The sequence below is a fragment of the Coturnix japonica genome, chromosome 10 (genome assembly GCF_001577835.2).
Source record: "Coturnix japonica isolate 7356 chromosome 10, Coturnix japonica 2.1, whole genome shotgun sequence".
NCBI classification, from domain to species: Eukaryota; Metazoa; Chordata; class Aves; order Galliformes; family Phasianidae; genus Coturnix; species Coturnix japonica.
The window spans coordinates 17,673,742-17,695,952 of NC_029525.1; the positions used below are offsets into that span (position 1 = coordinate 17,673,742).

Consider the following 22,211-nt stretch of genomic DNA (forward strand, 5'->3'; position numbering starts at 1 on the left):
TGCGATGACTGCATCGTCCCCAAGCATCTCCCGGCAGCGGCACCATGCTGATGTGTCACCCAGCAGAAGACAATCCCCATCGTGGTGAACAGGGGCACCGTGATGGCTCCAGGCTCGTGGTGAGAAGGAAACAACCAAGCTGGGGTCGTGGCTTCGCTCAGCTCCCAGCAAAGCAGGCAGTGCCACGCTGCATCTCCGGGGAACAGAAACATCTGGCGTGTGGACATGGAGGAGTTGGGGTCTGCATTCCTCTGCACAGCTCATTCTCCAGCTGAAATCCATGGGGCGGTGGCACCGTGCAGCACCCAGAGGGGCCTCACACCCCAGGCCCCCCATGCAGGACAGCTTCTTGCTATGCTCATTGCTTTTGCTAACAATAAAGATGTAAAGGTTTATAGACACCGTGCCTCCATTTGAGCTTCATTACATTGACTTTTTATTCTTTTTTTTTTTTCTCTCTTTCTCTCCTTTTATACAAAAGCCAGTTGTAGTTATTAACAGCTGTACAGGTTCTGCTACATACTTTGGTGTCAAGTGGAGAGGTCCGACTCAGCGCCCCGCTGCCAGCTCTGCTCCTTGGGGGGGCGTGGAGGAAAACAAAGCACCAATACAAGCAAAGCCAGGCCTGGGGACACAGCCCTGGGTGCTCTGAGCCCTTCCAGTGCCACAGAGCAGGGGATGCTCCATAGGGCTGTGGGTACAGCCCAGCAGTGTGGCCACACAGCACACACAGCTGCAGGATGAGGCTGCACAGTCCTTCAGCTCAGCCCAACCCCCCTTCAAACCATTCCTCTGATGCAGCTGTAAAATGCATTTCTCCCCTTTCCTCTCGGGGTAAGGAACACACAGATCAATCCCAGCTCCTCCATCTGGGCTGGCACCAAGGAGCCACACAGGGCAGCCGCCATCAGCCTGGGTTCTTCCCTTGGGTTTTGCAAAGAAAAAAGGCAGAACAGCTCAGAAGCTCCATTCTGAGGGGGAAAGGCCACTTCCCACCATAGCTCCTCTCTGCTCCAGCACATCCCACATCCTCACCATCACCTCCTCAGTCCTCCACTGGGTGAACACGACAAGGGGGGAGGGGGAAACAATTACAAAAAGAATCCATACAAAACAAAGTATCAAAATCCTCTCCCATGTGCTACAATACAGGGGGAGCGCTTCTGCTACACAAATACTTTTATTTCCCGTTTTCTTGTTCTTTTTGCTTTTTTTTAAACCCTTTTCAGTACAAAATGCTGCAATTCAGGCCTGTGCGGGGATGGCTGATGCTTCATCCGGCCCTACAGCCCAGCAGACACGAGCCCATACAGCCACAGGACCCTACCCAAGCCCCTTCCCCCCCGCCCCCACCCACCACACACAAACCCTACTTGTTAGTCAACTTTGCTTTAAAAAAACTGTATTTTAAAGGTTATCAATTCTAATTCTTTACTTTCATTTGAATACAAAAAAACACATTAAGTTGCTATTATCTTTCATGGCTCCCTGAGCTGAATTTTTTTTACTATGCTTTCTTTGAAATCACTCCTCGTCGCTTTACGTCCCAAGACCAAGAAGGGCTCGAGCGGATGATTCCCGGATCGCGGGCCTCCCCCTTTTTGCTTCAAACATACGAGCACAAAAAAAAAATAAAAGTCCATATAAAAACGTGATTGTGTCGCCAACGTCCGGCAGCAGCCGGGGATCCGACCGAGCTCAGCACAGCCCCGACAGCGTCCGCACACACAACACTGAACAATGCACGGGGATCACAGGAGGAACGACTTCACCAGAGGACACTTTGCTCAGTCCGGTTACGCGCTGCACATCCGGGTCGCATCCCAAATGGATGCATTGGGGGGGGGGGAAAAAGGGGAAAAGGGGAGGGGGGGGGAATAGAATAAAAATTGCCACCACCAAACCCATCAGTGGGATACAATTACAGCAGACGAAAATACACACCTAGTGTACCGGGAGGGTCCCCCCCCTTCCCACGCTATGTACTAGTCCGGTATTTACACTTTTCACAAGTCTTAATGCGGGATGCACCAAAAGAAAAAGTCACGATAAAAAAAAAAAGGTCAGTCCTTTGATAGTGCCACCAAAGCAAAGATGGAAAGAACCAGGGAACCAAAAAAAAACAACCCAAAAAAAAGAGCAAAAAAAATAGGGAAAAAAAAAATAAAAACAACCCCAAAAAAATCAGCCCCAAAGCCTAAAACCAAACCACAAATTCGTTCGGGGGCTTCGACGCGTGTGCCATGTTTGCAGACCTCCAAATCAATCCGTGTTGGGTGCCGGGTGGGCACAGAGGTGCAGCTCCATTGAGCGATCCCATCCCGGTGCTGCCCCGAGCGCTGCTCCAGCGCCGAGCCTGCGGCACCACCGCTGCGTCCCCTCAGTAGATGACCTCGTACACTGTGGCCTTCTTGTCCCCAGAGCCCGTGACGATGTATTTGTCGTCCGCTGAGATGTCGCAGCTTAAGACCGACGAGGATTCCTTGGACTGAGGGCGGAGGAATGGGATGGAAATAGGGAGGGAAAAAACAGATAGGAAATGGATCAGTGTGGTTTCTTGATGGTGCTGTAAAGAACCAGGCGGCCCCCGTGCCCCCAGCAAAGCAGCCCCTACCTGGAAGATGCTTGCCCCATAGGGTGTCCTCCATGCGTTGAGCAGGTTGTCCTTCCCCGTGCTCACAAACCATTTACCTGCAGACATGGGAACAGCATCAGCACCCAACGCCATGAGCAGAGCCAGGTGGGCACACAGCTCCCACTGCACAAGTTGGGCATTTTAGAGAACTGAAGCCATTAAAAAAGCAGGAGGTTTTCTGGCACTGCCCACCCCTGTGCACACCCTTCCCCCTGTGGGGTTCCTATTAACACCGTGGCCCTGCCAACACTCACCGCAGTAGGCGAACTTGAGGGAGAGGACGCAGCTCTCGTGCAGGTGCAGCTGGTACTTGTCGGGCTTGGTGTGGTGCAGCACTTCCACATTGCTGCTCTCCATGCCCACTGCCAGCCACTCGCCCGTGGGGCAGTACCCCAGAGAGAAGATCTGAGGGCACAGAACAGGTTGGCACCTTTAAGCACATGTGGCCTCACAGCATCCCAAGCCCTGACACCAGGATTTAACAGTGGGAGAGCCCAGCTGGGCAGGGGAGAGGAGGTGAGCATTCACTGCTGGCTCTTCCTCTGCCTTGGTGCAATTAAATGCAAAGCTGTACATGTGCATGGAGTCAAACACAAACCCAAAGCCTTCATCCTTCTGCTTGGTTTTAATGGGGCAGCTGTGCCCACAGAGCTGACAGCAAGGTCAGCAAGTCTGAGAAGCAGCAGCCTGGCAGGCTGGAAGGGACGTGGCCCTGTCCTCCCCTGCCATTTCTGATGCTGAAACATGGGGAGCCGGAGGAAAGCCACACAGCTGGCACATCCAGAATAGGAAACCTCGGGGAAGACAGCAAGGCTGACAGAGCTCCAAGTCGTGGCTGCTATGGGCTGGAAACAAGGACATCCAGCTTTGCAATGTCACGTGGTACCCTATGCAAGCATTGCTTTCTTAACAGAAGCCCAATCTTGCACCACACGAAAAAGCAAGAACAGTGGGGCTAAAACCAGAACCAGAGAGCCCTACTGCCTCAAACACTCCTGCACTGCACCCAGGGCACCTGGAACATGCACACACACAGCCAGGCAGGGGTGTGCAGGGCACCTGCCCGGCAAGAAGAGCTCCATCACCACACAGAGCTCCCATAACCCAGCCCACCAATGCACAACCCCTCCACAAGGGCTGCGTGAGGCCAGGACCTTCCCGAGGGTCCTGCACCCACCTGGGAGGTGAAGTCGTGCTGCTGCAGCTGCCGCCCTTCCCGCAGGTCCCAGGAGCGCACTGTGTTGTCCAGTCCCCCCGTCCACAGCTTCGTACCATCGTGTGAGATGTCTATGCAGCTGGCACCGTCTGTGTGACCTTGGAATTGCCTTGGAAGAATAAAATAAAACAGAATAATAATTCATCACTAGAATGGCAAAATGCACAGCATAGCCCATGCAGGTAGCACCGAGGGCGGATGATGCTACAAACACACTGTGCTTGGGGTCTGTCTGCTCATGGTTCTGCTCTGCTGCAGCATCCCCACCAGGAGAGCATCCCCACGTGCACCAACACTCAGGTGGCACCTCTGTGGCATCCCCCACCACACACACACCGGGAACCCCCCACTCACCTGACCAGGGTCTGGTTGTGCAGGTCCCACACGGCGATGTTGCCGTCGCTGCAGCAGGAGAAGCAGACTTTGGCGTCGGGGCTGATGGCCAACGCGTAGCAGGCGGGCGCCGAGGAGGTGAGCTCAGCCTTGATACGGGGTGTGGGGGAGGCCAGGTCCCAGATGGTGAGTGTGCTGGCCTCCCCCCCAACGATCAGGGTGCGGCCGTCGGGGAGCAGCTTGCAGGAGCGGATGTAGTTATCCCTGTTCTGCAAGAGGAAGAGAGGTGTTAGTGTAAGAGGGATAGGAGGGGAAAGCAGGGGGATGGCTTGTGTCAAAAACAGGGTGGCCAGCAGAACCGGGGAGGAACCTGGGGTTAGTCAGCCTAGAGAAGATTCAAGGGAGAGCTTACTGCTCTCTATAACAACCTCAGAAGAGGCTGCAGCGAGGTGGGTTGGTCTCTTCTCTCTTCTGCCGAGCCAGAAGACAAAAGGACATGCCCCCAAGTTGCACCAGAGGAGGTTTAGTTTGGATATTAGGGAGAATTTCTTCATGACAATGGTCACAAAGGCTTAGAACTGCCTGTACAAAGAGGCAGCCGAGTCCCCATTCCTGGAGGCACACGGATGTTGCACATAAGGGCACGGTTTAGTGGTAGACCTGGTTGAGGTGGGACAGCCATTGGGCATAACAATAATCAGAGCTTTTCTAGACAGCCCTATAAGGCCTCTAAGAAGGCTGCTACAACAGCCCCACAACAGCTCTCAATCACTCCTGGGGACCAGCAGTGACACACTACAGCTCACACACGCTGCAGGTCTCCCACCATCCCCATGCCTTACCAGGCAGTCCAGCTGGGAGACGGGGCTCTTGTTGCCAGGCTGGCTGATATCCCAGACCTTGACGCAGCCCTTGCCACCCGTGTACACGTGGCGTGTGGGGTTGCTGATGGTGACTGCACACACCACCTCACCATGGCTCAGCGTGTTGATCTGCCGCGCGTGCCGGGGGATACCGGGACCAGCCAGGGCGTCGTGGGGAAAGGGGACCGGCTGCATCTGCCCATCAGCGCTGACATGAAACGAGTAAGCTCTGTCGAAGTGGGGGGGGAAAACACAGAGGTGAGGCCCTGGAACAGCCCTGCTGCAAATGCAGCATGCAGGTGGCACTGGGGCCGACGCTGCTTGGCCACCCCCAAGCAATGTGGGCAGTCCCCCCCCACAGAAAACCAAGAGGTGCTTACGGCTTCCCTCCAGGGATGGATGCCAGGCTGGTGGGCAGCCCAGGGGCCCGCATGGGTGGGTGTGGGTCAAAGCCAACCTGTCAAAAGACGTACAGATGAGATGGGCATGGCAACCATCAGTATCCCATCCACGAGCCCCGCAAACCCACAACCCCTCATTTGCCCTCAATATTGCTGCTTGGTAGCTTACAGCTATTCCCCCCCCACCCTCACCCTCCACACACACCAGAAAGGGGATGGATTTGGAAATTAAACAGCATTATGGGCCTGGAAGGGTCACTACATGACTTGCTCACCCTCCCCACATCACTCCCATGTCCCTGGGACAGGCAGCCTGTGCCCCAGTGTAATTGAAATCCCAATTTCTGTATTAATTGCAAGTAGTTTAATTACTATTTTGACTGTGCTTTATGTTAAAATATACAAATAAGGACTTATCAGCATCAGTACTCAGGGGAAGATGGCCATGCAGGGAGTTGCTCCCACGGGCAGAGCATAGGATACTCCATCAACACCGTGGGGCACACAGCATCCCAACAGCATGCACCCCAACTTCTGCATCCCACAACATGAGCCAACCCAAACCATGGAGTGAGGAGCCCATTTCAACCCCAACACCATGCAGCCCACCCCCCCAAGCCCTCCCCGCACCCACCGGGAGCAAAAAGGGAGCTAAAAGTGCTACGTACAGCTCCAAAGCTCACCATTGGCGACCGGCCATAGGCAGCGGCGGCGGCGGCTGCAGCACTCATCTGTGGGGGGATGTTGTGCAGGCCAGCATAGGCACCGGGGCTGGTCAGAGAGCCATTCATCTCATGGTGCCCCATCATGGCAAATGGGGCTGCGTAGGAACCCGCAATGGAGATGGGTGTCCGCAGGGCTGAGGCTGTGGGAGGGTCAGGGATGCGGTCAGGGGATGTGAAGCAATGAGTGTGCCACCCTGCTCACCTTATCCCCAACACACTAAGCAGGGTGAGGTCCCCCGTGCCCCCCAGGATGCTGTGGTACCCACCCAGTGGGTCCATGCCGGTTGGCTTGCCAGGCATCGGCCTCAACCCTGGGGTGCTGCTCGTCCCTGGGGTCGGGGCATCGTTCCTCGGTGTGGGAGTGTTGGATTTGAGTCCAGGTGTTGATGATTTGTCGTTCTGGATACAGGAAAAAAAGAACCATAAAAAAAACCAAAATGTAAAGGATGAAGTCCAGTTGCCAGGGGGGTTTAGAGAACCCTGCAGCAGGGCACAGCACAGCACATACGTGGCCCAAGTCTTTAGTCTTGGAGGAAGGAGTGCTGCTGGAGGAGGCAACTGAGGCTGGGCTGTTGGGTGCATCCCCCTTCTTCAGCCCACGGGCTTTGTCCAGGCCGTTCTCTGGTGGGGAGTGGGCCGGGCTGACCCGGGGGGTGGCAGGGTCCTGCAAGGCAGGAAAAAGCACTTGTACCCCAACAGCATCCTGTGAGACCCCACAGCAGTGAGACCAAAACACCCCATGGCTCACCTCGTTGGAGACGTCAACGACGAGGTCATCGCTTTTGTCACCATCGCTGTCCTGAAAGGCAGCAATAAGTTACAGCCCTGCAGAGCTGCGAGCCCCACAGAGCTGAACCCCCTACAGCACCCACAGGGCACAGTGACAGCCTTGGCAAGATGTTACCCCCACCCAGCCTGCCCCCGCCCATGGGGCTCCATATGCAGGTACATCCCCAGGCAGCTCCCAGCCCCAGGCTGTGAGGAACCCCCCATAGCTCACATATCGGCTCATGCTGTCCTTCTCCTCTGCTTTCCTCTTTTTGGAGTCAATGCTGTAGTCTGTGGAGCTCCGGTGTTTCTCGCTGGCTCTCAGGCTTTCCGAGGGTGAAACAGAGTTATTCTGCAATAACAGCAAACACATTTGAGTCACATACATGGGACAATGGGGCTCAAGGGCACAGCCAACAGCCTTCTGCCCAGCACTGAATCTACAAGGCTCCCCCAGGCTGCAAAACCCAAATAGCAGGGCAAGATCTGTGGCCCAAACCACACATCGTCACTGAACATCACCTCAAGATGGGCTCCTTATGGGCACCTGAGCCTGTCTGCCACCAAAGCAGAGAAAGGGGAGGAGCTGTTTGTTGTTGAAAAGAGAAAATCCTGCTAGGAAGCAGCAGGAAATAGAGCAGCTCCCTGGCAGCTGCTGCAACCCATGGAGGCTGCTGGTAGATACGGATGTGCCATGTACCCAACATGGAAGCACTGTCCACCCATTGAACCAACGCAGACACAGCATCCATGCAACCAATGTGAATGCACCCAACAGCAGCCTGCAGCCCAATGGGGCTCTGCACCAGGAGCCCAGCCCTAGGGAACCTGCAGTCCCTGCAAAGCCATGGCCTCCATCCCCAGCTTTTATTAGGGGAGCAAAGGGCAGAGCTGCTCTGGCAGGTTAAGCCAAACTCCACTGAGCCAAAGGGCATTCAAATCCATTTGGAAAAGCACACCTCAATAGCATTTTTCCTGCAGCCAAGCACTGCAGGCAGGGCTTTGTGCACCCACTGGGACACATCCGACACACTGGCTTCCCCAGAGCAGCCCCAGCATGGGGATGGAGCAAAAATGGCAGCTCAGAGCTGTGCTGGGGCTGCGGGAAGCCCGGCCCTGTACTGCAATGAGCTCCTCACAGCCACAGGGGCCATCGCCATCACTGCATCTCATCACAGAGCCTGCAGCCCCCACCTTCCTGAACCCCTCTGCCCGCCTTTCTTCCCTGCCTGAAAGGGAGAACTAAAGCAGTTCATGTTTCTCCTCGCTACCCAATAAGCAGCTTTGGATAACACCGGGGTCTTTCTTCTCAGGCAGTCATGCTGAAAAAACCTCGCAGCTACCAGAGAATCATGTCAAGCATTTAGAGGCATCGATCCATTCAGCCTTCTGCTGGCGAGCCGCCAAGAAACTAAATATTTTTTATTGCTCAGGCAAGGCTAGGAAAATATGAATGACTAACGCTGATTATCGCGCGCATTAAACCTCCACCGGGAATACCCCGCGCTTTGCTTTATAGATTGAGAACGCTGCCATCCTTCACAGCCCCCTCCCCACGTGGGCAGGTTAATGACGCCCAATTCCCCTCTCCTTGTTCAATAGAGCTTTTCTTCCCTCCCCCCCCCGAAGCCATCAGCACTCAAAGCCCCCCCCTTTGCTTTGAGTAGGGTGGGGGATACGGGCTGTAACCAGCCCCACTGCAGTGGAGGGGGAGCCGTGCTGGGGGCAGAGGGAAAAGATAGATTAAAAAATCCAATCAGCGCTGGAGGTGATGGCCGCCCTCCACCGCTGTTATTTAGCTGGTTAGTTAACTGCTTGACCTTCCGAGTCCTACTTAACGCGGCGTAATAGCCCCAACCAGCCCGGCAGATTAGATGACCCAAGATAATAGAAGAGTGATCAGGAATAAAATAGCTTTCCTAATCGCCGACGGATCTTTTTACCCGCGCTGACTCGGCTGCGCCCCATTCACGGCGCTCACTCAGTCGCGACTCGACCTCAGAGCACAGCAGTGAGGGAGGTCTGACCCCACACATCTGGCATGGGGGGGGGATCCCAGCACAGCCAGTGGGGGAATCGGGCTTGTTTCTCTCCCTTCTCCCTAGGATCAGCCCCAAGGTAACCCCCCCTTGAGCCTCACACCCCGGGGCAGCCTGGTTCAAAGAAGAGCTGAAACAAAACCGCGCTCAGAAGAAGAGTATTGGGATGGGGAGGGGGGGCTGCACTCACCGCACTCGAGTCCCGCTCTGTTGGCAGCGTTGGGGTCAGAGGGCACAGCCAAAGCAAAGGGGAGAGAGAAAACTGCAGTTACAATGGGTGCTGAAGCAGGGAAACACACACAGAGCCCCCCCCGCAGCCTGCTGCCAAACCCAGAACACATCCAGGCTCTCCTGCATTGCTTCCACCCCATCTCCCCTCCTCACCTGCTGCCTCCTCCTTCCCACTTCTCTTCAGAACAAACTGCACATGGAGATGCACTGAAACACTGAGGGCTCCACTCAGTCACCAACACAGCAGTGGTTCCCACCCCCCGTGGCTGCCAGATGCATTTGGCCATTGATAGTCGGTATCCATGGGGACTGCTGGGTTATTTAGACCCATGCAGAGACACGCAAACCACTGGATAATTGCTATTGGTATTTTTGTCCTCCTTCTGCAGGGAGAGCAGCCCCAACACACCTGGTGCTGCAGGGGGACCAGTGGGGGCAAACAGGGCCTTAATGGGAAGAGCCCACATCTCCTTGTGCTGACACACATGTGGCTCTGCATGGAAACACTGAACCCACATAGCATTTTCCCCTTCCAAAAAGGGCCTGTTTACCACTCATAGCGAGAAAAAACAAGCTGGACTGCAACAACCAGGCATCCGCAGAGCAGATGATCTGACCCTGGAGCAGGCAAGAGGAAGCTCTCACCTCTGTGGTCCAGGTCGTGGTGGTTCTTCTCATCCTTGACGGCCAGGTGTGCCTGGCTGCCCAACGCGCCGAGCGCCAGCAGCCCCGAACTGCTGCCGGTGACGGGTGGGATGCCGGGGGGCTGCAGGCCAGAGGGGTGCGGTGGCAGCTGCACCGGGGGTCCGTGTGCGGCGTGGGAGAGGTGCTGCGCCTGGAGCTGCTGCTGCTGCAATGAGAGCAGCGGTGAGCGGGGACAGGGCACGGCCTCTGAGATAGCAGGGCTGCATCTCGAGCTGTGCTCACGCTCCGCTCGGCTGGCTGCAAGGAGAACCGCGTTAGCAGGAGGGATGGGAAGGAACAGCCCCATGTGCCTGGTGCATGTATCTCAATGGGAGTCACCCTCAATTCAAGGCAACCTGCATTGCTGCTGCAGATTTGCACTGTTTGGCTTTTCAATGGGAATAAGCATAAATGCAAATGCTGCCCAGGATGCAGAAGATGGCTCTGCACAAAGCATCTACGCAGCTGATGCTGCAAGCAACCCTTTCCCCCCACCCCCCCACCCCCCCCAGGCATCATGGAGCCATGGGTACAGCCCCAACCTCTGCAGCTGGAGGTGGGCATGGTGTGGGACGAGGAAGGGAAGAAAAGGAAGAGCATCCTTCATGCTGCTGTTTCAAGTGCCAAGAAAACAAACTGAAATGCAGCTAATAGGTTACAGGCTGCCACAAGCTGAAGGCAGGAGACAGCCCTTATCCCACTGCCAGGGCTGTGCTGCACTGTGATGCACAGGGAGCACAGGGATCCCAGCAACACATTGCAGCTCAGTCTGGTACAAACCACAGCAAGAAACCAAAAAACCCCACACGTACAGCTCTTAAGGAGGAGGCTGTGTTTACATCAAGGAGACTTGCAGCAATCTGGCACTGCCGGAGGATGCATTAGCCCACAGCTCATAAAATGCAATGGGGAAATGCAAAGAACGGGGATCAACCCACGGGTGCCAGGAAAGGCCCATAAGGAGACTTCTGCACCCGCTGTGCCACCATTGTGCAGGGAGAAAGGGCTCCTGAAGGGTGCACAGAGCAGGGGAGCTGCAGGGTGGTGCACACTCAGCTCCTTGCACACTGCAAACACCCAGGTCCTACTGCAGCACTTGCTCTCTGCAAAGTCCCCTACACAAACACCAACTTCTCTCAGGTCCCACCCAGCTCCTGGCTTCAGGATCAGCCCCATGAGGCAGCGGGGAGGGGCACTGATGAGGATGGAGCGGGGTGTGACCCACCCCTGCCCACCTCCTGCACCCTCGTGGGAGGCACCGGGGAGATCCACCCAGGACGTGACAGGGAGTCAGACAGGAAAGCAAGCAGTTGCAGTTTCAGGGGAGGAGATGCATGATCTGCAAACACAGCTCCTTCCGGGCAGTGCAAAGGTCTCAGCTGTGGCAGAAGCCAGATCCAGAATGCAATTAGACATCCACAGCGCTGGTAGAGAAAAAGCATAAATCACTTGGTCCTCCCCAATGCAGCTTTTTATTTCTTTGGCTTCTGCTGTGTGATGCTGCTCCATCCATAGTGCAGAGCAGGGAGTATCCTCAGGAGCCGGTGCCTAAATCCATCCCCAGTGCTCCCAGCATTGCCAGATGCTGCCAACATCCCAGGATCGATCCTCCCCATCTCAGGGCAGGAGGAACAGGGCTGAGCCTCCTGCTGAAATCAATGAGCTCTCTCCAATCCCAGACTCACAGCCTTTCCACTCATTGCAGCGAGGCTGAGGCCATGGTGCTTGAGCATTCCCTTGGAGTGCAGCCCTGGTGGTGGCTTTCCAGCAATGAGATCCAACGCGTCCTCCTCGGTGGGCACAAGCAGGCACAGGGGGTAACCAAATCCAGGGAGCGACAGCAGAATCCCAATGGGACAACAGGCAGATTCCATGCAGCATCAGGGCTCACAGCCCTGCAACAGCCAAGCCCAGGTGGGGCACAACAAGGACGGCTCAGCCCTCTGAGCCTCTCCCTCCAACAGAGCAGAAAAGCACCGGTTCTTGCTTTTTATTTAAGCTGGTGGCAAACACATCCATCCTGTGGCTCATTAAGCAGCGTGGGATCGGCAGAGGTGTGGAAATGAGCACCAAGGCACGACGTCCTGCGATGGATCCAAAGAACAAGGAGGGGGCACTTTCCTCCCCTGCAGAGGCAGGAGCAGCACGGAGCTGTGGCTCAGGTCCCTCCTGGAGGACGCAGAGTGGTGGAAATCCTGCACAGCACAGCAGTGGGATGCAGCAGGCCTTGGCGATGCTCCTCAGCTGAGAAACACCATCCCTCTCCAGTTTCAGCCTCAAAAAAGATGGTTTTCAAACCTCACATCCATGGGAATTTCCCAATAGCCCCACAGGTACAACCAGAGCTCCAGCACCAAAAACCAGCCCCACAGCCGCAGCCCCAGAGCTGGAGCTGCAATGCACAGCGGTGCCCGATGCCAGGGGTGAAGGGCTGCAAGCCCCAGCTCTGCTTAAAGCACCACAGGAATCGCAGGGATGCAGTAGTGGTCCCGTTGCTTCCAGGTCAAAGCTGCATCTTCCAGCACTGCCCCAACACAAAGGGCAGATCCAGAGCAGCGCTCTGCGCTGGGACATTCCACCTGCAGCCAGCACTCAACGTCGCCTTTAAATCCTGAGGCAGCACCCTGCAACAAAGTGCTGCAACCCCAACACAGGTAAATAGCAAAATCCTGCTCCCAGAGCACCTGGGGATCAGATCCCAGCCCACACCAGGAGCCACGAAGGCTGCGTTTCCCTCGCAGGGTCTCTCGGTGTGCACCAGGCAAATATGGGTAAGATATGAAGAGGTTACGGTTGATGAGAAAGGCTGGCAAGGAGTATCTCCTACGTAGAGTGTTTTTAATTGGATTATGTACATCATGCTTCATGCCTTTGTTAACCGATTTAATGGTTCACCACTTAAGTTCACCACTTGCGTTAAATTTAGTAAAGTAGTCTAATCATTTCCAGAGCTATAACCAAATCAAGGGCTCAATTTCACAGAAGCCTGAAGCGGAGGAACTGTGAGACAATGGCCTAGATGCATAAAATTAACAGTTCTTGACCTCAAAAGGGGCAGAAAAAAAAAAGGTTTGAATGATTTGGTGCCTTGTTCTTTTTTTCTTGCATGAGTCAATTTGGTTTTTGGCACCTGCTCCAAGGCACTGGTGCACATCAGCAATGCACCTGCAGCATCCCCAGCACTGCGCTCCCCATAGCCCTGCCTGGGCATTCACATCAACAGGAGCACCCTTACACCAGCAGAACTCAGCTGTGTGGGGTGGGATGCCCGTGCCCACCAGGACAGGATGGGGATGCCCATTGGGGTGCCCATGGCAATGCCCGCTGCCATGCCCAATCCCATGGGCTGGGGTGCCCTTTGCTGTGGGATGCTCTGGGCACGCAGGGCTGGGCTCAGCTGCAACACTCTCCTCACTGTCCCCAATTCCTGCCTCGTGAAGCTCCGTCAGGCAAAACGATTACATGGCTGGCTGCTTAACAACGGGGTGACACTCGTGTTAGCGCTGATCCAAGGAAGCAATTACCTTGAAAATGGGGGTCACGAGCCCCGCTCATTTACCTTAATTGAATTCCAATATCTGCCTCTAGCTGCCTTGACTCCACGCTACGGCTTCGAGCGGTGAACCAAAGCAGAGCCTCCCACCCAAAGCCTCTCAGAGCACCCATTAAAATGGAATAATGCCCACAGACCCCAGGTTCTGCGGGATGCGCAGAGCTGAGCTCCCACCACTGCAGCAGCAAGGAGCCAGGCTCTCCCTCCACAACAGCGTGGGGTAAATGCAAACAGGGTGAAGAAAGCTCCTTGCAGAGGGAGAAAGAAGCGCAAATCATTGCTGCAAAAACAAAAATATCAAGTGATTTTGAAAGCAGACACCCAATGCCAAAGAGCTCCCAAGGCAGGGATGCCCATCAGGGATCTGCTATCCATGGTAAGGAGATCCAGCATGGAGTGGGCTTCCTGCAGGACTGAGGACAAGGTTACATCACTTACAGAGATATTCAGACCCGTTAGTCTTAAAACCCCTCGAGATCCACGTAACGCTCAAGCGGGTAAAGGTCAATGCATGGAACAGCTCTGCTACGCGTGCACCACATTTCACATCAACAGTACAGCAGAGGCAAACCTGGGCTGGGGGGCTGTGGGGAATGGGAACCCGGCACAGTCCCAGCCTGGGGATGTGGGTGTTTGTTTGGTGCTGGGGATAATTGGGGAGCAGTGCCAGCGCATCGCTCAGCGCCGAATCAGGGATCTGGGGACGGTCGGATTCAGGGTGCTGCCCATCCCTGATGCCGCCCGAACGCAGGGTTGCCTCTGGTTATGGTAAATGATAGGAATAAAAGGGGTATACACACGGTGAGAGGCAGATTGGGAAGGCCACGTACCCCGATGATGGCATTCAGTTCAGCCATGGTCACTTGCTTGGCACGTTCTACAGCTTGAGCCACTTGCTGCTGATGCTGCGGGGACAGAGGCAGGCACGTGGGTCAGGGCATGCGGGCACCCAGCCAGGACCCCCCCCCAACTCCCAACACCCTTGTGGATTTTGCTGATGGGAACTGAGCCCAGGGACATCTTACCTCTTGTGACAGAAAAGGCATAATCTGTGCTAAAATGGTATTCAGCCTTTTAGCAATTTCTGTCTGAAAAAAGGGAAGAAGAAAAAACAACGGTTAGCAGAAAGCAGCCTGCTGCAATAAGCAGCCATGAGCACCCCCCATAACACCATCGACACCAAGGGAAACTGCAGCTCCCAAAAGAGGCAGTGAAAGCACACCCACGTACACAGGGCAGGGGCTGCTCTTTTGCTCTTTGGTTCCTTTCCTATCACGGGACCAAGTGCCCCCTGCAGCCTCACACCAGCCTGAGTTTGGCAATGAGGATGATGAAGGTCAGGATGGACTGGCAGAGTGCAGATGCTGGGCTGGGCACTTGCAAAGCTCCATCATCCCCAGCACTGCTCTGCAGGGGGACTGCTGCATGAGAAAGCCCTGTGCACACAAAGCACCATGCACTGAGTGCCTGGCCAGCACTGAGCCCCAGCCAGAGCCATGTGGAGCCTCTGGTTTGCTCTGATCTCATCAGGATCCTTCTCCAGCCCAGACCAAAGCCAGAGAGTTGCTTTTGCCCTCCTTACATCACCCTCCAGAAATTTAACCCGTAACCATTTACACCTGTCAGCCTGACCACACTATTTAGGAGTTTAATAATAACAGCCCGTGCTGTCAAACTGTGGTTTCTGCAACGTCTCCATTAACCCAGAATAACATTTTCCTCTGGTGAAAACCCAGGCGCAGGCTTTGGGGTGAGGCAGCATCATGTGCTTCAGCCCCAGGGATGCTCCTCCTGCAGGGTCAGGGTGCCCAGATCACAGCTGATGCCCTACAGACCATCTCCAGGCAGAGCCCTATGGGGGGCAGCTCCCCCAGACCCATGGCAGTCCCCCCATCCCAGCCCTGTTGCTGCTGTTACAACACCCTCTACCCCAACCCAAGCAATTCCTGAGCAGCTGTAAGGATTCAGCCCACGGCAGCAGCACCATCACACGGCTACAAATCCCTCCCACCAGCAGCAGCAGCGGCACATCTCTCCCACTGCAGCGTGTCCTCCTTTAGATTTCAGAGGGGAAAAACCCTAATATTGCACTTTGGGAGGAGGGAAAAACAGCCAACCCAACAGCTCAACGTTGTTTTGAAGAACCAGGCAGAAGCAGGGGATGACCAGTGCAGCACAGACAGCCCCAGGCCCCTATAGCCAACACGTGGGCAATGCCTGTTTGGGTTTCAAAGCAGCCACAGCATTTCTGGCCACCAGCTTTGCAGAAAGCATCTCTGCTCGGGTTTCTCCTGCTGCTTTTCTTAGCCCTCGAGGAGGTCAAGGGAATTTGCTGGCACTCTGCTTCGAGGCAGAGGCATCTCCGAGCTGTTCCATTTGCTCCAGGTGCATTAGCTGCAGCCGGGGCCATAATGGACCTGAATGCACACAGTGTGCACCGCACTTAGGATGCTCCCAGCACAGAAGAGCTCCATCCATAAAGTAACATTGCAAAACCCCTCTAAGCCCTTCAGTGCACCAGAGACCCACCGGTGCCTGCACTGCCTGCTGCTCTGCCATAGGGACACCTTAATAGCTGCTTTGGCTTCGATACATCGATCGGATCATACAAACTGTGCCTCCATTAAATATTTACTCCTTCTGCCAAACGCGGTGGGTCGGGATGCAGTGAGCACTCAGTGCTGCACAGCTCCTCCAGCACCACTCCCAGCGAGCAGCTGCTGAGGGCTTCGTGCTGGTGAGCTCCAGAACAAACCCAACCTTTAGCCACCACCGTTTGGGTGTAAATGGAAGAACCCCATGCTCAGCATGATGCAGAGGTCAGGGAGGAGACGCTGGGTGCTCTCTGGGTACCACCAACGCACCCCCACTCCAGCAAACCGCCACACAGGAGCCCTCTCTGCCCCTTTTACCCCAATTTCCAGCCAAGATTTAGAGCAAAGCTTCACCTTTAGCAAAGACACTTCCCACATGGGATCCAAGAAGCAAGTGAAGCCTATGATATGATGCTTACAGCCATGGATTTCCCTGTTCACGTGAGATCCAACAGCCTCCAAATACCCGCTCTGTGCACGTGAAGCAGCACTTATCCCCATGAGACGTTTAATTGGTGGCACTAAGGGCAGACCCGGAGCTGGGGAGGGCTTCACCCCCAGCACTGCCCTGAGCCGGGGCCCATTCACTGCCAGGCAGCTCCAGCCATGAAAATTCCCCATTCCCAGCACGGAGTTGCTATGGAGACTGCAGGCACCGCATCCCGCATCCCTGCCTCGGCAGCACACACAGCCATGGGGGAGAGCCGGGACCCTATGCAAGGAGGGGGCAGGGCAGGGGCGCTCAGCAGGATGCTGCCAGGAGCTCAGGGATGTAAGCGGGCTGGGACGCAGCCCCAGGCAAGGGTGAGGTGTCGGACCCAAATCCCGACTAATCCCCATCCCATCCCTGCCAGGGCCGTGCCTCGCTGCAGGGAGGTCGGCTCTGCTGGCACAACAGAGCACACACGGCTGCCGGCTGTAAATCAAGCACCGACCCCATGCCCTGAGGGCAGAGAGCGGACAGGCGCCGGCTGCAGGCACGGTGCTAAATAGCTGTGCCCCTCCGGCCCCCCCCCACACCTGGGGCAGGGCAGAGGGAGGTTAAATAACGCTGCAGGGTGCAGGGAGAGGGGCTGAGAGGAGCTGCCCGAAGGCCCGAGTGGAAATGGGACACATTAAGGATCGAGCCACCCCCTGTGCCATCTGAGAACAGATTTTGGGGTCACATCAGACTAAATCCCAACCGGTCCCAGTGTATCGATGGAAACAGGTGGGACAACAGCAGAGCCACGATGCTGAGAGTATGGCACAGCTCTCAGCCCCTCTTCCCTCGAAGGCAGCACCGATGTGCTCTTTAAAAGCACGATTTGGGTTTTTCACTGCCACCCCGAACCCTGGCACAGCAGGACAGGCAGCTCCCCAAGTCCCCCCCTACAAGCTCCCAGGCAAAGAACCACCACCCACCGATGCTCCCGGGGGAGCCCAGCATCACCCTCACCCCAAACCCACGCAGCCCCCCAGGAAGATGCCCTGCCCCACACAGCGCATTAGGACGGGGCTCAGCCCCACCCCCCGCACGGCACCAGCAGCGTCTGTTGAAGCCGGGAGATTGTCTCCGTAAGCACATGGAAATCAGGCCCTTGAGCAGCGTGGTTCTCACTCCGGCACACAATTATGGGCACTTTCAGCTGTCTACCACTATTTCAAGTGCTCTCTCCAACCGGGCTGTCAATGGCATGTTGAAAGCTATTTGTGGCTGCTATCGTTATTAGCAAAGTGGAGGGCAGCGCTGATGAGAATTAAATTCGGGGAGGGGGAGCGGAGGGCACAGCCCCCCCCAGCACCGCGGCCCACCCTACCAGCTCCACGCACTGCTCCCAACGCAGGGTGCACGGGGCTCTTGGAATATTCCATAGGAGAAAGCAAGGCTTCTGCTTTTGGGAGAGCGTGGCTCAGGGATGCTCAAAGCCACAAAACACAGCACCATGAAGCGGGTCCCCTTCCCAGCACACGCTTCTCTTTAGGAAGCACCGCACCCCCTGATCGCAGCGATCTACACGGCTCCGGAACGAGGGGACCCCTCGGGGGCATCGAGGAACCCAAACCGAGCCCTGCAGCTCCGAGAGCACCGAGCACAGCCCCCAGCAGCGCCGTCACCTCCCGATATTCCCCACACACGGAGCTGCTGATGGAAGCACCATCATTATTATTATTTTTATTGTTTTCCCCCTTCGAAAGACACGAAACGGAGCAGAAAGGGGGGGAAAAAAAAAAGCCGCCACCGCAGCCGGGGCGCAAACGCAGCGCTTAATATTCAGCGCCGAAGAGATAATCTGTTATATAAGCCCCCAGCCAGACAATCCCCTTTTGCTTAAAGATGAAGTATCCATCAATGTTTGTCTCGAGCAGATGTAATCACACGCAGTCAAGTCTGGAGGGCAGGACACCGCATGAATAATTCAGGCACTTCAGTCTACTTGATTGTGTGCAGATAAACACAAGTCAACCGCTAAGCGGGTCAGCCGGGGCTGGGGGCGGCGCAGCCGTGGGGGCTGCTGGGGGTCCCCGCAATGGGGGGGGAGGGAGCTGGGGGTGCTCTGGTGCTGAGCCCACCCCACTTTACCACTGGGTTCCCCACGGCACCATCGGGGGAGGCAGCACACAGCGATGCTGCAGCACGGAGCGCAGCGGAGCAGCCCAACCCGGCCCGTGCAACCCCCCACCCCCCACCCCAATCAGCTCTAGCATGCAACCAACCCCCCCCTCCGGTGCAAAACATCCGGGAAATAACAAAATAACAAGCGTTTCCACCGGTAGAAAAGCTCCGTGCTTTCCTGCGTTATTTCGTGCTCTATTTCAACACCTCCGTGCGCTCGCACAGGGCGAAGCCAACGCAGCCAGGGGAGAGCGAGCAACCCAACACAGCACGGCAGGGGCTGGGCACACACCTGCAGGGCTCGGCCTCGGGGATGGCAATATTTAATCACAAAGCAAAACACAAACGTCAAACAAATAGATTAATTAACCAAAAAAACTGCACCGGAGCGGCGGCTGCAGCCGATGCCCTTTGCAGCAGGGAGCGCAGCCGTGCACAGCTCGCCCTTTGCAACGCTGCTCCGGTGACAGCAGAGCTGTGCGGAGCTGCACCGCTGCCATCAGTGCATCAACACAACCGCGTCCGCCCGCCAGCGGCAGCGCCGGTAATCGGCTCTCATCGCAATAATAACTTTATTCCTTTAAGTTTTACCGTCATGTGCCCACGGCTCCGAGGCTCTTTAGCTGTAATCTTATCAAGGCAGCACAATGCGCTGCTTTCCCCGTGGGGCAAACGGCACAAGAGGAGAACCCCAAAACCACCGACACTGCACCGAACAACGCTGGGCACTGAGCGATGCACCGCCCCGGGTGCGCCCTGCAGCTCAGAGCAAGGCTGCAAACACGGAGCAGCAGCAGCACCGGGATGTGCACGCAGAGCCCTGACTGCACACATCTCCTCTTCCCCTCAAGGCTCCTTGCAAAACGCCTGATTCCCAATGCACGCAGATCCCCACGCGGTTGCCATCGCCCCAATGTAACCTCGCAGCACAGCCGACCCACTGCTGCCATCAGGGCCCGTTCTGTCTCCTACAAGCAGCCCAATGAACCCCCCCCCCCCCCTCCTCCACGCCTCCCCGGCGCTCACCTGTTTGTGCATCTCGATGTTCAGCCCGTAGGACATCTCATAGTACTGGCAGGAGGGGAAAAGAAAGGGAAAGCAACAAAAGCGTTGTGAATTGGGGCTGCCCGGACACAGCGGCTGGTTGCACGGGGTGTGCACCTGGGGGGGGCTTCAGCCCCATTAATGGGGGGTGCTTCCTTCTGCCCCCCACCCGGCTCTGCCCCCAGGAAACAAAGTGGGGATGGGGGGAGGATCCAAGTGTTGGGGGGGGTAATTGCTGCAGGGGGTGAGGTCCCGAATGGCTGCGAGGGGGGGATACAATTACGGGAGGGTCCCAATTGCTTGGGGGGGGGTGGTGGTCCCCATATCGCTTAGTGGGGGATGGATGCCAGAGTTATTGGGGGTCCCATCCATTTCGGGGGGGTCCCACTGCTAAATGGGGGGAGGTATCCGAGCTGCTGAAGGGGCAATTGCTTAGAGGGAGGAGTCCCCGAGCTGAGGGAATGCCCAACTGTTTGAAGTGGAAGAAGTCCCCAAAATCACTCTGAGATGGAGTGGGGGGGGGCCCCAAACGGATCCGAGGGGGGGAGGGAGGGCGGGGGGTGTCCCCAGCGGGACCACAGCCACAGCTTTGCGCTTTTATGGCTGAAGGATCAACCTCAGAGCCGTCCTTCCTCCCCCCAAAAGGAAGCACAGCCGGGGGGAGGCACACAGCACCGCGTCCCGCTGCAACCCCCCATCCCACATCAACGTATTCCCCCGAGCTCCCACCAGCCCATCCCCACTCCCACCCCCTCGGCCCCCCCCCCCCGCTCACCATCACGTAATGCCGCTGCATCTCGGTCTTCTCGTTGGCCAGCTTGTCGTACTCCACTTTCAGGCTGCGAAACGCAGAGCGATGAGAGGCTGAGGGGGGGGGGGGGGGAGCTGAGGGGGAGGGGTAGAAGAAGGTCCAAACCCCGATGTCCCCCCCCCGGGTTTTTTTTGCGTGTCCCCCCCGCCGTACTGTGGTACTGCGCCTGCAGGAACTGGAACTCCTCCTTGATCCGATCGCACGACTCGGCGATGGTGAATTTGAAGGCCCGGTTGGCCCGGCTGGTGGGGGGCCTGGGGGGGACAGCGCTCAGCGGGGGGGGCACAAAGGGGGAGGAGTATGGGGGGAGGGGGGGGCTGGGACTCACCGCGGGTGCCGACCCTGCGGGTACATGGCCGGGGGGGGCCGGCGGCGGAACAAAGAGCGCGGGGGGGGTCCGGGGAGGGGGGGGGGAAAGAGGACGGTGCGTCGCCCCCCCCCGCCCACCCGGAAGGAGTTCGGGACGGGAGGAGCGGAGACGGGGGGAGGTAAAAAGAAAGAAAGAAAGGAAGGAATACCGAGAAAATAGAGCAGAAAGAGCAGGAAGGGGAAAGGAAAAGGAACGGCTGGGGGGAACGAAAGGACGGCAACGGGAAGTGCGAGAGGGGAGGAACGGGAGAGACAAAAGAAAGGGGGGAAAAATAAAAAAGGAAAAAAATAAAATAATAATAATAAAAAAATCCCAAAATCCGTCCGGAAAAAAAAAAAAAAAAAAGATTAAAAAAAATTAATTCCGAAAAAAATCCGACTCGGCCCCGAGAATCGCAGGGAAACGCGTCGGGGAGCAGCACGGAACGACAAAGCGCAGCCGCCCGAGCGCCGCTCCCAGCAGCTCCGTTACGGCGCCGCGGCCGCTCCCAACAAAGCGCCGCTCGCTGCCCCGCGCCGGGGGGGGCTCCTGAGTGCGGAGCGCGGCGCGGGGGGGGCGGCCGCGTCCATGCGATGCGGCCCCGGCGGCCGCCCCCGGCTCAGGCGCGTCCCGGAGGAGCGACGCGGGGCATGGCGGGGCGGGGCGGGGCGCTGCGGGCTCCGTGCGCTGCGATGCGGTGCCGTGCGGTGCCGGGCGCTGCTCCCCGCCTCGTGTCCGCGGCTGACGCGCACTGTGCGCCCGGAGCACGCGGCCCCGCGCCGCCGCCACAGCGATCCCGCGCCCCCCCCACGCCGCCCCCCGCAACTCCCGCCCTCCCGCCCCGCCTTCCCGCGAAACCGGGCGGAGCCGCGCGCGGCAACGCGGCCGTCGTCCAATGGCCGCGCGTGGAACCCACGTGGGGGAGAGATGGCGCGCGCGGGGATTGGGAGCCCGCCACAGTGACGTCACAATGGCGGCTTGTGTCTGGGAGCGCGGGACGCGCGGCGCGCCGCCGGAGCGACCATTGGAGCGGCCCAATGAGGTGGCGCGAAACCCCGCGTGGTTGGCGCGCCCCGGTTCCGCGCCGCCGCGAAATGTTTGGCGCGCGTTTCTCCCGCTCGGTTCGCTTTAATCCATCGCCTCGTTCGACCCTTTTCGCCGCTTCCTCCCCCCCCCGCTCTGTAATGGTTGGGGCCGTGGGGGGGGGCAACAAAATGGCTCCCGCCCCCCCCTTCCCTCCGCCCCACGTGGGGTCCGGACCCTCCCACCCCACCTCCTCTAACCAATGAGCGCGCCCTCCCGCCTCCCCATTGGTTCCGAGTGGCGCGCCGTCGATCAAATCCACGTGGGTGCATCAGCCGGGCGGTGT

General features: G+C 57.1%; 1 protein-coding gene across 8 annotated transcripts; it reads right to left on the reverse strand.

The window, feature by feature from the left end:
• Window positions 1–442: 442 nt before the first annotated feature.
• TLE3 (TLE family member 3, transcriptional corepressor) lies at window positions 443–19,709 on the reverse strand. 8 transcript variants are annotated; one of them, XM_032446853.1, is made up of 17 exons: window positions 19,665–19,709; window positions 14,474–14,536; window positions 14,279–14,353; window positions 9,857–10,058; window positions 9,171–9,187; window positions 7,174–7,293; window positions 6,922–6,972; window positions 6,682–6,837; window positions 6,440–6,572; window positions 6,132–6,313; window positions 5,428–5,504; window positions 5,027–5,276; window positions 4,206–4,453; window positions 3,813–3,960; window positions 2,890–3,040; window positions 2,615–2,691; window positions 443–2,488 (listed from the first exon to the last, which is right to left on the reverse strand). In XM_032446853.1, exons 1-17 carry the CDS (start codon window positions 19,698–19,700, stop codon window positions 2,381–2,383), a joined length of 2,094 nt encoding a protein of 697 aa, XP_032302744.1. In that variant the 5' UTR covers window positions 19,701–19,709; the 3' UTR covers window positions 443–2,380. The 8 variants fall into 8 exon arrangements, with proteins under 8 accessions (XP_032302744.1, XP_015728908.1, XP_015728906.1 ...); XM_015873422.1 differs by having other exon boundaries at window positions 9,857–10,061; XM_015873420.1 differs by having other exon boundaries at window positions 6,117–6,313; window positions 9,857–10,061.
• Window positions 19,710–22,211: the final 2,502 nt, after the last annotated feature.